Raw genomic sequence first — 14,403 nt, 5'->3', positions numbered from 1 at the left:
GGAAAGGTAATTTCTACATTAAGGCTGGAGATTTCAGTTTAAAGTTTGCCAAAAAAGGAGAAAATTCTGGATAAATTACTAAAACTGTTATTTGCATCTTTGTATGTATTTATTACTTGACGTAATAAAGCTTATTTTCATTAACAGTTTGTATTAAAACTATGTACAGTCACTTTAATCAGGCTCACACTCCATGAACAAGAACTCTAAAGAGATAAAGATTTAACCTTCATGCAGGAGATTCAAGTTCAGAGACAGATGAGAGGATGCGCCTGCAGATGGCTGGTGAGTTTCCATCCAGGCAGTCTGGATGCAGCTGATGATCTCTGTAAGATGGTGTAGTTGCTGGTAGTCTCCAGTGCTTTCCAAACACACTACAGCTTTGGTTCTTGAGGCACTCTTCACTGTTGATGGCCAAAACTTGGTGGCAGCCAGCAAAGGTGCTATGCAAAAATTAAAGAGAAGTTCTAGGTAAGCAGTTAAGAGTTGTTAACAGGATCACAACAGTAAAGTCGACTTCATTAGTAACTCCAAAGTAACAGTGACAAAGGGAACTGAGCTGCATTTATTTGGCTAAGATGGGGGAACTGCCAAAATGAGAAGACAACAGAATGCCCAAGCTTAACTGCAGTGTAGGATAAACATAACGACTGTAAATCATTGTTGCACAGTCAAATCTAAATCCTAAGGAAGATGGAAAACCTAATGCATATAGAGCTATGAATACTTGAAGAAAATACAGAAACAAATGGGAAAAGTTAATTACTTCACAGCCTGGATGAAATGGATTCTGTTGCCTCGGGAAGCAGCTTCCAACACATTGTTCTTTATCTGTAATGACCCAATTTTAGCCCTGAACTGGAAGAACATGGCTGACCAGTCCTCACTTGCAGCAGTGCCTTCCCCTCCAGCCCCCCAACAGTCATCACCATTCCATGTTAAGATTTGTAAAGCTTCTCTTTGAACTTCAGTCAGAAATGAGAAGGACAGAGCATTTGTTCAGATCTGAAGGTGGGAAGCAGTGACTGGTGTCCCTTCTGTCAGCATGTCTGCTGACACCATCAGAACCAGTATCTAAACCTGGTCACTGTTTATAAAGGATTTATGTCAGCAGAGGCATTATCTGAGTCAGGATGGAAATTTACAGCCTTTTAGGGCTGTTCTTATGTATTGGAACTCCTACGAAAAATCAGAATGTATCATCTGGACAGAAGGAGATTACTTAATTATTTTTTTTTTGGTCTCCATTAACACTGATGGAACATTTATAGTTCCTTTTTAACAAGGATTGGTTTATCATCTTCTGAAACTGGCAGAAGAACTGACTGCTAAATGTGATTAATGAGATGATGACAGACAGAAGAAGGAATACAGGGATGCTATCATTTTTTACAGTACCAGCAGGTCACTGCTCAGTGTTTCAGTTGTGCTTATGAAGCCTGACATCATCTTTTCATTTGCTAACTCTGCAGGTATAAAGACGTTTGTCTTACCCTACTAGGGCAAGTGTTTCACATGTTTATTTCTCATCCAATTGTTGCATCTCTTTCAAATGCCTTTTCCTTTCTAGGTTTTCCTTTGCTCTTCTTTTTTTCTCCTGCTTCTTCTTCTCTGATGCTTTCTTCTCTTTAAAAACATCACTGGCTTCACCTTTGTAGAAAAGGTCAACTTTTTCTTGCAGGATTTCTCTGGCTATCTTTCGGTTCTGCTCTGCTGATCTTGTTTGATGACACTGAAGAAACACAATAGGACATTTTTACTGCAACTTTAACCTTTCCCTCCCCCTGCCCCCCCTTCCCTGTTCATTTCAGTCTACATATTACTGCCATTACAATTAAGAAACTCCTTGCCCAAACTAAGACAAGAGCATCCTCCTGCCAAGAGTTGCTGGCACTTTTGTGCCCAAACTATAGATTTTGGAAAGGCTGCCTAATAATTATTTGCCACTGTAACTTGTCAGACTGGCTTCTGCATTGATCTTCAATGCTTCCAATATAATCTTGGAAAGCTTCTTCTGAGTTTAACTTAACTGTGTCTTCCCTTGTGACTTGGAAGCAAAGATTAATTTCAAAGCATTAATTCACAAGAAATAGGTAAGAGTAATGCTTAAAACCAATCTGTGTGAGTATGATCAACTTAAGGAAAACATCCTAACAAGAGGGATGGGGATGTGCCAGCTACAATGAAGATATACATTTTATGTGAAAGTACAAAAGCATACTGCAGGTTAAAGCTAAGAAGATCAGCCCCCCAAGTTTATTATCTACCAACAGCCAAAACTACTTCTGGCTGAGATCCTTTGCAGCACATACAATCTTTTTCTCTGTGACATTTGCGTTGTGATTATGCTTTACTATGAAAAAAGGCTTGGAAGACGTGATGCAATTTGTGACATACTGAAATATAGAAGTACCTTCACTACAATCCCAGATGGAATATGCTTCAAGACAACACAGTTATTTGTCTTATTTGTGGCTTGACCTCCTGGGCCATCACCTCTTACAAACTGTTCTTCTAATTCTGCTTCAGTTAGCCCAAGGAGATTTAAAGATTTCTTCTTTCCTGCTGCCTGAAGTAAGGGCACTGTGGGCACAGAAAATGGCTGTTTTCTCAAAATCCATGGTCTCCATGATGGTCTTCGTATTTCTCTCAGTAAGAATGTAAAATGAAACCAACTTGGAACATTCATACAGAAACGAGGACACAGTTTCTTTGAATGGAACCTGAAATAGAAGAGGGGAATGGAGTTCATCACAAGAATCTTTGCCTCAAGATGATCTACTTTAGCTGCATATCTTCAGCAATATTTTCATATTCAGATTTATTTTCAAGGATATTTGAACTGGTTTCATAGACATTTGCCTTAATATATTTACAATTCCAAGTGGAATTTTGGTTCTCACTGCAATGCAGCTTCCTAAAACAGTCAAGATCATTACAGTGTTATTGAAAAGGGTGAGAAAAACAGTAAATAAATTAGTACTCCTCCCAACACTTGGAAAATACTAAAGAGATCCAAAAAAAGGAGAGGAAAGAGATAGACCTGCCGTGCAGTCTGAGTGGGAAGCTTCTGCAGACACTCAGCTCGTGCTGAGCTGTGTCTTGCTAATAACACACTCACATGTTGATGCATTCTTGAACTACATTGAGGGAGGACAGGTAAGGGACAGGAATCCATCTCTCAGGTTGCTTTAACCACTACTCTCAACTACCAAAACGAGCAGCAAATTTCTGTAATGTAACTGGCCTAATAAAGTCTTGGCTTCCCATGTTTGCTGTTTTAAGAGTCACAGAAGACTGCAAAGAGGAGGAGGGAAAACAAGGTAAGAAAAAAAAAGACCAAGACCGTGCAGAACATTTCTGTCTCAAGAACACAGACATTGGAAATGAGAACCCAGGCACTTTAAACAAGTCAGAAAGCAGTGACAGTTTTCTACCTGCAAGAATGATGCTTTGATGTCTTGACTGCCAAGTCAAAGAACTGACTAATGATGCATAACCCAATTCTGGTTTGTGTGTTTAGAGGCACAGACTGAGCTATGGTTTTGAGTTCTGAAATTCATATTTAATGCTGTGTTAGTACAGGAAACTGAGTAAGCCATATCCGAACAGATTACAGGATCTATCTAGATCTTTTGACCTTGCTCCATTATGGTGGTTTCCAAATTTTGAGGTCAGGCTCTAGTGTGCATAGGATTTGAGTAAGTGGTCTAATACAGCCAATGTGGTAAACCATTTAAAATAAGAAGTGTTCTCTGTTGGTCTTGTCAACAAGCTTGCTCATCCTGCTTCACTCTCTTGACTTTCTATATAGTCCATCAGATAGAGGAAAAAGAATCCAGGAGCAAATAGACCACCAGGTTTTCAACTGCTCCTTCATATGCTGATTTTTTCCCAGGTCAAGTTATTAACAAAGACAGAAAAGTATGGATCATCTTCATGGACAACAAGGAATGTCAGGTTCTACTGCTTTCCTCTTCAGCAAGGCATTAGATAAGCAATAAACCAACACATGCTACTATGCTTGAAATATTTGATTCAGAAAAAAAATTACTTCAGCATGTGAAGTGACACTTAACAATAAATATCCACAAATATTGAATGTAACTGTTGAAGCAATCTTAAAGAAAGCTTTCATTGGCAAGCAGAGATGTCCACTTGGTGGCACTAGAAGCAGTAACTGTTTGCTGTTTATTTTTTTTCCTGCAAAAGCAAAAAAGCAGAAAATAATTAGCAGAATTAGTACCCAGTTCTGAAGTGAAGCTTTACCTAGCACCAGGTTTCATTAGGGCAATGCTCGTTTAAAGTAGCCTACTTGAAACCCAAAGTGGTATCTCTGAGCATACTGTATCTTAATGTGCAAATCAAGGAAAAATATTATGCTCTCTGTAACTCCTAACACTTAACGCTACAGCTACAACCCAACAGTAAACCTAGAATATACTTGAGAGTTTCCTCGAGGGTTTACTTAGGGAAGAAAGTTTCCAAGAAACACGCATCTTACAATGCAAAAACTATGTTAAAATAAGAATGCTTAAGTTCTTAACAAAGCACCCATCTTTGCCCAGGAGATTTTTAAATCATAAGACTACAGAAGACCTCTGTCAATAAGAACCCGAATATTCTATTTTTAAACACAGTGACAGCCGTTCTCAGATCACAGGCATTGGACAGGGTAGCAACACTGCACGCTGGAGAGTTGACTAAGCTGTGGTTTAAAGCAACACTTTTGCTGCCAGCCTCGCACAAACAACTACATTTATTATTCCATAAGCCCAGGAAACAAAGCGAGTTGCAGAGACTCCAGTACTACGTGACAGCCAGTACAGAGGAAGAGGCAGCGGCCGCCGAAGAGCCGCGGCTTGGCGGCCACTATGCCACAACCGCGGCCTCCCCAGGCCTGCCGCCTCCCCTCTAGGCTGAGGTCACAAGCCGGACACCGCCGCAGCCCAACCCCTGGCCTGAAGGGCCCGGGAGGAGCCGAGAGCAGCTCCAGCAGACACAGAACACTCCCCACACCGCCACAACCTCACCACCATCTCCTTACCTCAAGCGACTCAACGCTGCGCCACCGCCCCCAGCTACGGCCGCAGCGCGCAGGCGCGGCCGCTGCGCACGACACAAGAAGCAGCCCTGCGCAGCTTCACGCCCCGATAGGCTCCTCTGCGCATGCGGACCCCAACGAGAAGGGCGGTACCCCCCGGCTAATTGGCACTCGAGAAGCCAATCATTGTGTGAGGGCTGGGCTTACGCACGCCGTCCACTCACTACCAATCATATTCCGGGAGACTCTGAGGCGCGGAGCCGCACTAGCCAATCCCCTCGCAGTGGCGCGCGTACTGTTTCACATAGCGAATCAGCGTAGAAAGAGCGTCTGTGCGCGGGGTCAAGGCGACCAATCAGTGAGCTGTGCTCTGTCTAGAGTGCCCTCTGCCCCACCACGTTCGAAACTCGGCCGCCAATCGCCTGGAGGGAGGCAGTGGGCCGTGCCTGTTTATCGTCTAACGGTCGCTGGAGGAGGCAGCTCTTGGTCCGCTGCGGACGCCTCCTACGTGGGCTCTCGGAAATGCGGGTAGGAAGCGGGCGAGGCCTCGGGGCAGTAGACGGGGCCCGGGGCCAGCAGCGCCGCTGTGTTTGGCCGCGTCCCAGAGCGGCGAGCTCGCCTCCACCGCACTTCCCGCCCCATTCTCCCACGAGTGACGGTCGCCCCAGCCAATCTGAGGCAGTGGAACTGTCAACATCCCGGAACGCGAGGCGCAGTTGCCCAATGAGAGCATGGGGGCGGAGCTTGATCTGGGATGGGGTCGGTGGGGGCGGAGTCTCGCGGGGGACAGAGCTGGGGGAGGGGGCCACTTGTGAAGGGAAGGGGCCCTAAGGGGGGCAGAGCTGAAGGAAGAGGAGCCTGAGGGGGCGACTTAGGAGGAGGGAGTCTCTTGTGAAAGAAGGGGGCCCAGGATGGGGTGCCTAGAGCTGGGGAGAAGGTCACTGATGGGAACCGGCCTTAAGGGAGCAGACGTGGCGAGAAAGGGTCCCTGGATGGAACTCTGCTTTAGGGGAGAGGCCGTTCCCTGAGGGGACTGCGTCTTTAGAGGCCAGAGGCTCTCTGCTCCTTCTCAGGGTGCCTCGGGAAGCCCTTGGGAAGCTGGGGAGATGGGGCCTGGTGGTGGGAGAAGAAGCGGGGACCGAAACACCCTATCACCCCTCGGCCATCTAGATGGGACCGCAGCATGAGATCAGGGAATAGAGAACTGCAGGCGCCGAGTCTGTGCTAGCCCAGATGTTTGCATCTGCATCAGCACTGATAATCATCAGTCAAAAATATCTTGCAGCTTGGTGATTTTTTTTTTTTTTAATCCTATTGCTTTACGTATCAACTTGGCCCTATAAGGACTGTTCTGTGCTATAGAAACAATAGCTGACAGCTTAGCTGTTCCTCAGCCGAGTTACAGCTCACTTCGTATTATTTTTACTGCGAGCAGATTTCTAATGAGGTTATGAAACGAGCCGGTGTCACTGCTAAGTCCCACCCATTTGCTGTGCTGCTGAGATAGGCCACCCATGATTTCATCCTGGCAAGACGGGGGTGACTGATGGAGCCCCCACCATTACCACCTGCCTGCTCCAGAGAGGCTTGCAGCATCTGCTCTGTCAGGTTAAGTACCTGATAATCTCCAAGTCTTCTAGACTCCTGATCACTAGAAATAGAAGAAAAGCTTTTCCTTCTTTCTTTCACCGCAAGAAGCTCTGCCAAAGGCATATGTGTGTCTGTGAGAACTTCCAGTTCTGGCATTTTTAGCCCTAACCCAAAGGAGGTGGCTTGAGTGAGTACCTGGAAAACACTTCTGCTAAAGCCAAACAGGCTCTAGTGAAACAGGGAAAATCAGACAGTTGTCCATCACTTTCATTCAGGTGTAAACAATTCTTATACTTCTGAAACTGTTAGAGATCCATCTCTGTGTGGCTACAGATAATGAAAACTTACATATGTAAAAGCTAGTAGCATGCCCTTGTAAGCCCTGTAAAGAAGAATGGTTGTACTTTGAAGGTGGTGTGCTTCTTTAAGGCAGCAGAGATTTATTCTTAGTATTCTCACAGACAATGAGGGTAATACTTCTTAATGTCTCTTTTTGTTCTCCATCCGTGAAATGATCGTATAGTTTTTCCTTAGTGTTAGAACACAGGATGAACTCATCAGAGTGTAGAACATGCTGAAATAAGCACTATGATTAATCAATGTATGTCAAGTGTTTTTGTAGTGAAAATATGAAAACTGGAAGAAATTTTAGTCTCCTTGCAGCTATTTTTGTAAACTGCTGCTTGGAGCACTGTAAGACCATCTCACAAGTATCCTGTATTTATTTATTCATGATGCTTTCAGTTAACCAGCTGCTGGTTTTAAATGCTGTGGGATTCCTGTTCGACTACATTTTTGTCGTTAAGTGGTAAGAAAGGTAGCTCAGAAGCGCTTCAAAGCTTTCTAATTGATGATATTTAATAATAATAAACACTCTGTGAAGAAAGCAAGCCAAATATTATGTGCACAAATTGCAGAGTTGGTGAACTGTAGTCTGACTTGGTGGGTCTTGATTTTGTTTCTTGGCGAGTGTGTTTCTTCCAGCGAAGGCACAGATCCTTGTTCAGTGCATTGACAATAGTCCCTTTCACAGTAGTTCCTTTCACAGAAATGTTGAAAAACAATCAGTGGAGCCTCTAATTTAAAAACACAACCGACCAATCCCCAAGGGCACTGTTCTACCAGGAACGTTTTGGGCTCAGACACCCTTTACAGCCCAGTGTGTAGATGTGTGATGCTCAGCTAGGAATCTTCCGTTTGTAGGAGTCCCAACAAGTACAAAGCACCTGTTTGCGAGCATGGCGCAGAACAAGGAAGAAGGGTTGGTGGCAAAATGTTAGCACTTTGGAGGTTGTTCAGCTGAAGCAGCTGTCTCTTTAATCAAATCCTGTTTCTTCAAAGAGCAAAGTAATTTATTTTTTTTTTTTAAATAAGAGGGATGATGCTTACTTCTTAATGTTTCAGGCTAACATCATATTGGGGATTAAGATATGGAAAGCTGTGACATGGTGAATGCTGTACAAGAAATCCCTTCATCTTCTGCAAACTCTGATGTCAGGAATACCCACAGCTCTGTCTGTGACTTGAGCTGTAACAGGTAATGTGTTGAAGGAAGTCCTAGCAATGACTGTTTTGTTTTGCTTAGTTAGAATGCTTTTACAATAACATTGTTGCTAAGGTGAAATAATATGTAATGCTCTGCAATGTATTTTAAAGGTAGTTTTTACATTTAGAGATACAGTCCTTAATGGGAAAAGCCTCACTGAAAGGACTGTTAAGCCTTCCTTATAAACTTAGTAACTTGTATTGCCTTGTGCCTCTTAAAACTGAGAAAGGGCATGGAAACCTGTCTTGGACAAACTCTAAAAGATCGTTCCTTGGAAAGATCATGCATCATGTTAAGTTATTTGTAGAGAACAGCTTAGAAAAACAGTTGTTTTTCTGTTCAATTTCCAGTGAATAAGAAAGGCAAGTATGAACTAATGGCTGAAGTGACAGGTTAGGAGAGGTTCTTGACTGACCTGTTCGAATGAGAATTATGAGTCACTTGCTGCACGTGTAACTTCGCAAAAGGAGGCAGCAGTCTGGGATCTCATAAATCATTGTTACACAGAAGCTTTTATCTTTAACCTTCTGACCTCAGAATCTATGAAGACACAGAGGTTTGATGGCAAGCTGATGTTGATGGCATTTGTCCTAGTGAGCAGGAATATCTGTGCTGCTTATGCTGTCTCATTGGAAAGCTGCTGTGTTTGATGTGTCTAAGACAAGGATGAAGTGTGCTGTGGATTCTTTGACATTTTCTTGAAGAGCATTCTTGTTCTTATGAACGTATCAGGTTTGTTTGTCAGCATGATGAGGGCTTAAATTAAGTTTATAATTCTTTTATGGCTGCACAGCATATGTAGTGTAGTATTTTGGCCACTATGTATGACAACTGACGCAATGAATAATTGAACTATTTTCCCTCATGTTTCACTAGAAGTCCCTCATCCAATCCCAATGGAGTTTCTGGTTACTCAGGGAATGCCAGGTCCTCATTAATGCCTGGTTCTGCTGAGCTGCTTGCCTCCTTTATGCAAGATATCCAGAATATTGGAAGTGCCGACTCGGAAATCTTGAAGAACTGTGAGGTATTTCATGTTAAAGTTCATTAAAAAACCCCCACAAATAAATTAATACCACCTTTGCATTTTGCAAGACAGACCTAAAGGTGATGAAGTTTAGCAGTGAGATATGTATGTGTTTATTCTTCATGATGGAACAAATCCTTTTATAATGGATGAACTAATCATGTGGATGAGTTTTATTGCAAATTTATCTTAGCTTTTTACAATATTTTAGCTTTTTTTTCTTGTACCTTGAGGGTGGTAAGGCACTGGCACAGGTTGCTCAGAGAAGGTGGGGAGGCTCCAATCCTGGAAGTGTTCAAAGCCAGGTTGGCTGGGGCCGTGAGGAACCTAGTCTAGTAGGAGGTGTTTCTACCCATGGCAGGGAGTTGGAACTGGATGATCCAACCCAACTTATTCTATGATTCTGTGATCTTGGTATTTTTATAATACAGTTGTGAATGTTTATTTCTTTCAAAGGTTTTGAAACTGGAAAATTTCAGCTTTAAAATTGTGGCACTTCAAACTGATCTGAAGTGATTCTAGAAGTTAGAAGTTTTCATTGTAAGAATCTTTCTGGTTTTGTTATTTTTTAAATTCCATTTACTAGTTTGTGTCCTGATTTAAAATAAACCAAAAATCATTGTGTAGGTTCAACTTAGTTAATTCTTTCAACCTTCCTTTAATGTTGGCTTTATATTTTTTTAAAATTTTAAGTTTTATCATTGTTTCTAGTCTACACAAAAAACTTCAAGTTTCCACACCATGGGCTTGTTCCTGCAGAATTTGTGAGCTTTCTGGCTGTGGTCCATCAAACTGTCTCTTGACAGATGCTTAATTTGGGTGCTCTTCAACAGCTCCAAGAAAAGAACTTAGATGTGTTTGTCTCAACACATGCACTCTGTATCCCATATCCTATGCTTCAAGCATCAAGCTCCATAAGCATTAGTATAAAATAGCTTTTTAAATTCAGATTTTTCACTTCAGGAAATTCATGTATTTAATTTTTTTTTTTTTTTTCAGATGATCTTTTTCTTTTCACTAAATTGTTACACATCATGGCATTTAGTTGGATTGTTGAAGGGAATGGTTTCTTATTGAAGCAAATGGGTCACTGGACATAAGGATGTTTAGCTATCAATTTTAAAATTGCCTATAGTTTATAGATCTGGGATCCACCTGTGCCTGTACTTTCCTGCCAGCTGTTCCTACTTTGAAGTCATTTGATGTAGGGGTGTGTCATCTTGCAGTCTCCTTTTTAAGAGATTATGTCCATAGTGTATTGTTACCATTAATGTGATTGATAGGAGGCTGCACATGTTGTGGGTGGACAACCACAGTGTTGCTGTTAAACTTTGTATTATGTCAACACCTAAATGCAGCATTGCAGAGCTATTTTGGAGCTAAAGTAAAAGGTAAGGGATGCAATATGACTATTCTCTAATGATTTTACTTTGTGGTTTAATAGACAAGGTGGCTACAGTTACTGAGATTGGTGGAAAAACAATGTCAGGAACAAATAGTTGCCCAGCAAGAGCAGTTCCACCATCAGATCCAAGTAAGTAATGGCATATTAATGTAAGTAGGTTGAGCTGAATGTTTCTATTCTTTCTAATCCCACTTCCCTCCAAAAATGCAATATGATCTCTGGCACTCTTAGCTCTTTCTATGAGTATATTCAGGCTGGCAGTTCATGGAAGTGGATGACTGGAATGACCACTTTACATGATGCATATTTGATACAGCTGTAGCTAATTAACAAAGTAACTGGTAGGAACTGTTTTAGAAATGAATATTCTTTAGTTATTTATTGACAATTATTTAGTTTTCACAAAGATGCAGTTCTAAATGCCCACATGATATGTACAGGCTGGTTTTTATTAACTATTAGACCGTGTCATTTCTAACTTTGAGACATGGTAGTTTTCTCTTCATTAGAAAGTGTTACGCAGCTTGTCATTCCCTTATCTAGACAGCATGCAGCACAGGAAAATGTTCACTGTGGTAGCTGCACCCTTCTTTAATCCTTCAGTTGAAAACTGACCCATGTGAAGATTCACATTTTTGCTGAACCATATTTATCCATTAAACCAGAAGAAATGTGTATGTATGTTTAAGAGAGAGTAATTCTATAATGCTTAATATCTTCATCATTTTGGTTGCTGTTTTCCCCCTCACTTTCTGATGCCCTCCACACTAGTAGTAATCAACAGTTCCTGAACTGAATTAACAAGAGGTACTGTTCTTTTATCCTGTCTCCTGTTTCTCCCTCTCCACCATTTTTTCCCCACTCCCATCTCATTTTTTTTGTCCTGCCAGTGTTTCCTTGCCCTCATAATTCCTTCCTCTTACTGTAAGTGGTTGGATTTACTTGTGGCTAATTGTAGTCTTGGCTAATCCTTTGTGTTGGCTTTGCCAGTTTTTGTCTTTAATAGGAAAGGATACCTCTGGAAGAGCTGAGTCTGTGGTATCAGCAGGGACTTAGTAACTGCATGAATTGCCACACTAACAGAAAATCAACAGTTACAACTTATTTTCAGTTGTATGAGTGCATTAGATAAAACAGATGGAGCTATTCCAAACTTAAACTGGAATGCCAGTGACCTAGTGAAAACGCTGAAATACAGGGAACTCAGCATGTTCTGACAAGAACAACAAAAGGCGCAAAAATAGTAATGTTCTGTTTGGGGTAGAAAAGCAAGATGCTGCATTAGCAATGACGTGACTCTGAGAGAAGGTTTACACTGTGCTGTGTTTCAACACCAGCTGTGCTTATAAAAATAAACCTTCATCCATGTGAAAAATACGGATCAAAAGACTTCGAGTTTGTTTTGGAATCAGTGGGATCTGTTCTTGGCTTGTATGATTTACACACTAGAAGACAAGTGTGCCCATGACAAAATATCACCACCCATAGATCAGATTTTATTGAAGAGGAGTTAAAAAAAAAGTGTTAACCTATAATCCCCAAACTGTACAGAAACATCATCTTATTTTTCCCAGGTATTTTCTTCTCTTGGAATTATTTGTGACTATGCAAAGAGAAGTAAAAGTGCTATATAATTGGAATAGCAGTCTTTTACATTTCCTGCATAAATGATTAATGATAAAGATTAAATGTCAACAGAGGATCTGATCAGTTTGGGTGTTTTTTTCCTTTCGCAATTCTGTCTCTTCCCTTTTGTTCTCCCTTTCCTACCCTCCTCAGCAGTTGAATCACAGCATTAAAACACAAATGATTGCTGGAGTCATAACTGAAATCATTAGCACAACAAAAAAATTTTGTTGTGGCAGGAAACTTCATCCCTCCCCTTTTATTTTTTTCATAGAAAGACTGAGCTGAAATTCACTTGTTAATTCTGTTGCAAGCTAATAAAACTTAAGAGGCATTACATGTAGATTCCTCTGAAATGAAGTCATCTTAATTATTTCTTACTTCCAGAGAGCAAATTATTGTTGTTCAATTTGTGTTTTCCACATGCTATCCATATGTAAGTAATTCACTGGAGTACTGTGGAAAAAAAACCCCAGTAGCGTTCCATGTTCTTAAATTTATTGCAAGGATGGTGGTTGTTTTTTTTTTTCCCCCCTCTTGAGGGAATTAGTTTGAAATGTGTTCCTGAAAACACTTCTATACTCTGATCTTGTAGTGTGTAATTAGAGTTGTGTGCTCATACAGAGTTCACTAATCTCAAGTTAAGTGCAGAAGTGCTGATCACTGATCAAATGACACAGCCATAAGGCACTAGCATGGAGTCTTTCATGACCCTTGACAGAAGCAGTAGCTGTTTCTCAGAGCTGTTTTAGTGTACCAGTGAACAACTGTAAAACTTCATAAATAAATGAATATTTATCAGTTATACTGAGATAACTCTTCACAGGCATTGCAGACTAAAGAGTAAGTAGCTGTTAAATCTGTTGATCTAGTGCCTTGGAGTCAGCTAGGATAGGGTAATGGGTTTAAGCTGCTCCATCAGATACCAAAATAATCAAAATCAGGATCTTTTTATGATATGAGCTGCCTAATAACATATTATCTAAATCAGAGATTTCAAAGTCAAGTTTCATGCAGATAATCTTACAGAGGTACATTATTCCTATTAGTGTATCAAAATAATTATTTATTCTTCCATTAAAGTGTCCTTGCAATCTTTACAAATGTATATCCAAGTTAGACTTAACTTTAGCAAAACTTCTAATGACATACCTAGATAGTTTATATTTCTTTAACTGGCTGGTAGGAAGCTGTAGTTCTGGAGGTGTGTAGTGAATATGTGCATGCATTTGTTTATTTTTCACATTACTAAATGACTACTGAGATGTGTAACTCACTGCATGGAATTAAGGACTGTTCTCATGCACATTTTACTGTAATGCACAGTATGTGTAAATCTACATTATGCATGAGATGTTTGCACATTGAAAAATCAAATTATTTGAAATAAGTCCTCTCAATTCTCTCACAATTAACATGAATTGGAGATGCATTTAAATATAAATGTGATTTGTGGTGTGATCTCACAGGAATGTTGCCTTTTCTTTTTCTATAGCTGGTTCAGGATGAGATCAGGCAGTTAGTGAAACTGCAGACCAGCAACTGGGGTGCCGGCAAGGGCAGAAGTTTGCCTGCCAAGCTTGCAGGCACTTCATCACCAGAGAGGCAAATGGGGATGCGTTCTGAACTCTTTGAAGAAAATGAGTGCATTGTCAATCAGCTTAGATCTCACGAAGCTGAAAGTCAGCCAAATGCATCTGATCTGCATCAGGAATGTTTAGCAAAAGATGCTTCAATGAGCAGTGGGTATGGTACCCTTGGTACCCTTTCTGCCTCTGAACTGAACCCCAGCAAATCTCACAGCATTAGCAAGTGCACAGACTGCATGGAGAAAACTTCCCAAGGACAGAGTGATGCAGCAGTATTGCAGAGTGATGCAGTTGTAGCCAGCATTCAAAATCAAGTAGAACTTTTCCCCCCAAAAACAGAGGAAAATTTTTCGTCAGGAAGGAATGATATTTTAGGTTTGGCTGCTGAATCTGAACATAAAGTTGATGAAGCTCAATGTGGAAAAAAAGCCAGGTAAGTGGTAAACTGTTCAAATCTGTTCATATGTTGTAGACAGACCCCTTTCAGTAAGCAGCTGGTGATAACTCAAAACATCTCAGAAGTGAATGAAACCTAACTGCAAAAAATCCTGTGCTACTTGGCAGATAAAGTATTTC

The 14,403-nt window shown here is 41.1% G+C and overlaps 2 protein-coding genes across 6 annotated transcripts in view; one reads left to right on the top strand and one right to left on the bottom strand.

Annotated features, from left to right (window-relative positions):
* Positions 1 to 1,501: 1,501 nt before the first annotated feature.
* Positions 1,502 to 5,067, bottom strand: MTRFR (mitochondrial translation release factor in rescue). Of its 5 annotated transcripts, none has more exons than XM_054172899.1 (3): positions 5,048 to 5,067; positions 2,414 to 2,723; positions 1,502 to 1,732 (listed from the first exon to the last, which is right to left on the bottom strand). In XM_054172899.1, exons 2-3 carry the CDS (start codon positions 2,687 to 2,689, stop codon positions 1,520 to 1,522), a joined length of 489 nt encoding a protein of 162 aa, XP_054028874.1. In that variant the 5' UTR covers positions 2,690 to 2,723; positions 5,048 to 5,067; the 3' UTR covers positions 1,502 to 1,519. The 5 variants fall into 5 exon arrangements, with proteins under 5 accessions (XP_054028874.1, XP_054028871.1, XP_054028872.1 ...); XM_054172896.1 differs by lacking the exon at positions 5,048 to 5,067 and adding an exon at positions 4,055 to 4,228; XM_054172897.1 differs by lacking the exon at positions 5,048 to 5,067 and adding an exon at positions 4,109 to 4,228.
* Positions 5,068 to 5,436: 369 nt separating this feature from the next.
* Positions 5,437 to 14,403, top strand: part of MPHOSPH9 (M-phase phosphoprotein 9) — a 29,461-nt gene continuing 20,494 nt past the window's right edge. The window contains exons 1-5 of the mRNA XM_054172906.1: positions 5,437 to 5,572; positions 8,039 to 8,171; positions 9,057 to 9,207; positions 10,652 to 10,741; positions 13,734 to 14,260. Coding sequence (XP_054028881.1) covers positions 8,065 to 8,171; positions 9,057 to 9,207; positions 10,652 to 10,741; positions 13,734 to 14,260 — 875 coding nt within the window. The 5' untranslated portion in view covers positions 5,437 to 5,572; positions 8,039 to 8,064. The remainder of the gene's footprint in view (positions 5,573 to 8,038; positions 8,172 to 9,056; positions 9,208 to 10,651; positions 10,742 to 13,733; positions 14,261 to 14,403) is intronic.

This window comes from Dryobates pubescens, chromosome 25, assembly GCF_014839835.1.
Source record: "Dryobates pubescens isolate bDryPub1 chromosome 25, bDryPub1.pri, whole genome shotgun sequence".
In the NCBI taxonomy this organism is placed as follows: domain Eukaryota; kingdom Metazoa; phylum Chordata; class Aves; order Piciformes; family Picidae; genus Dryobates; species Dryobates pubescens.
This window is presented reverse-complemented; position numbering and strand designations above follow the sequence as displayed.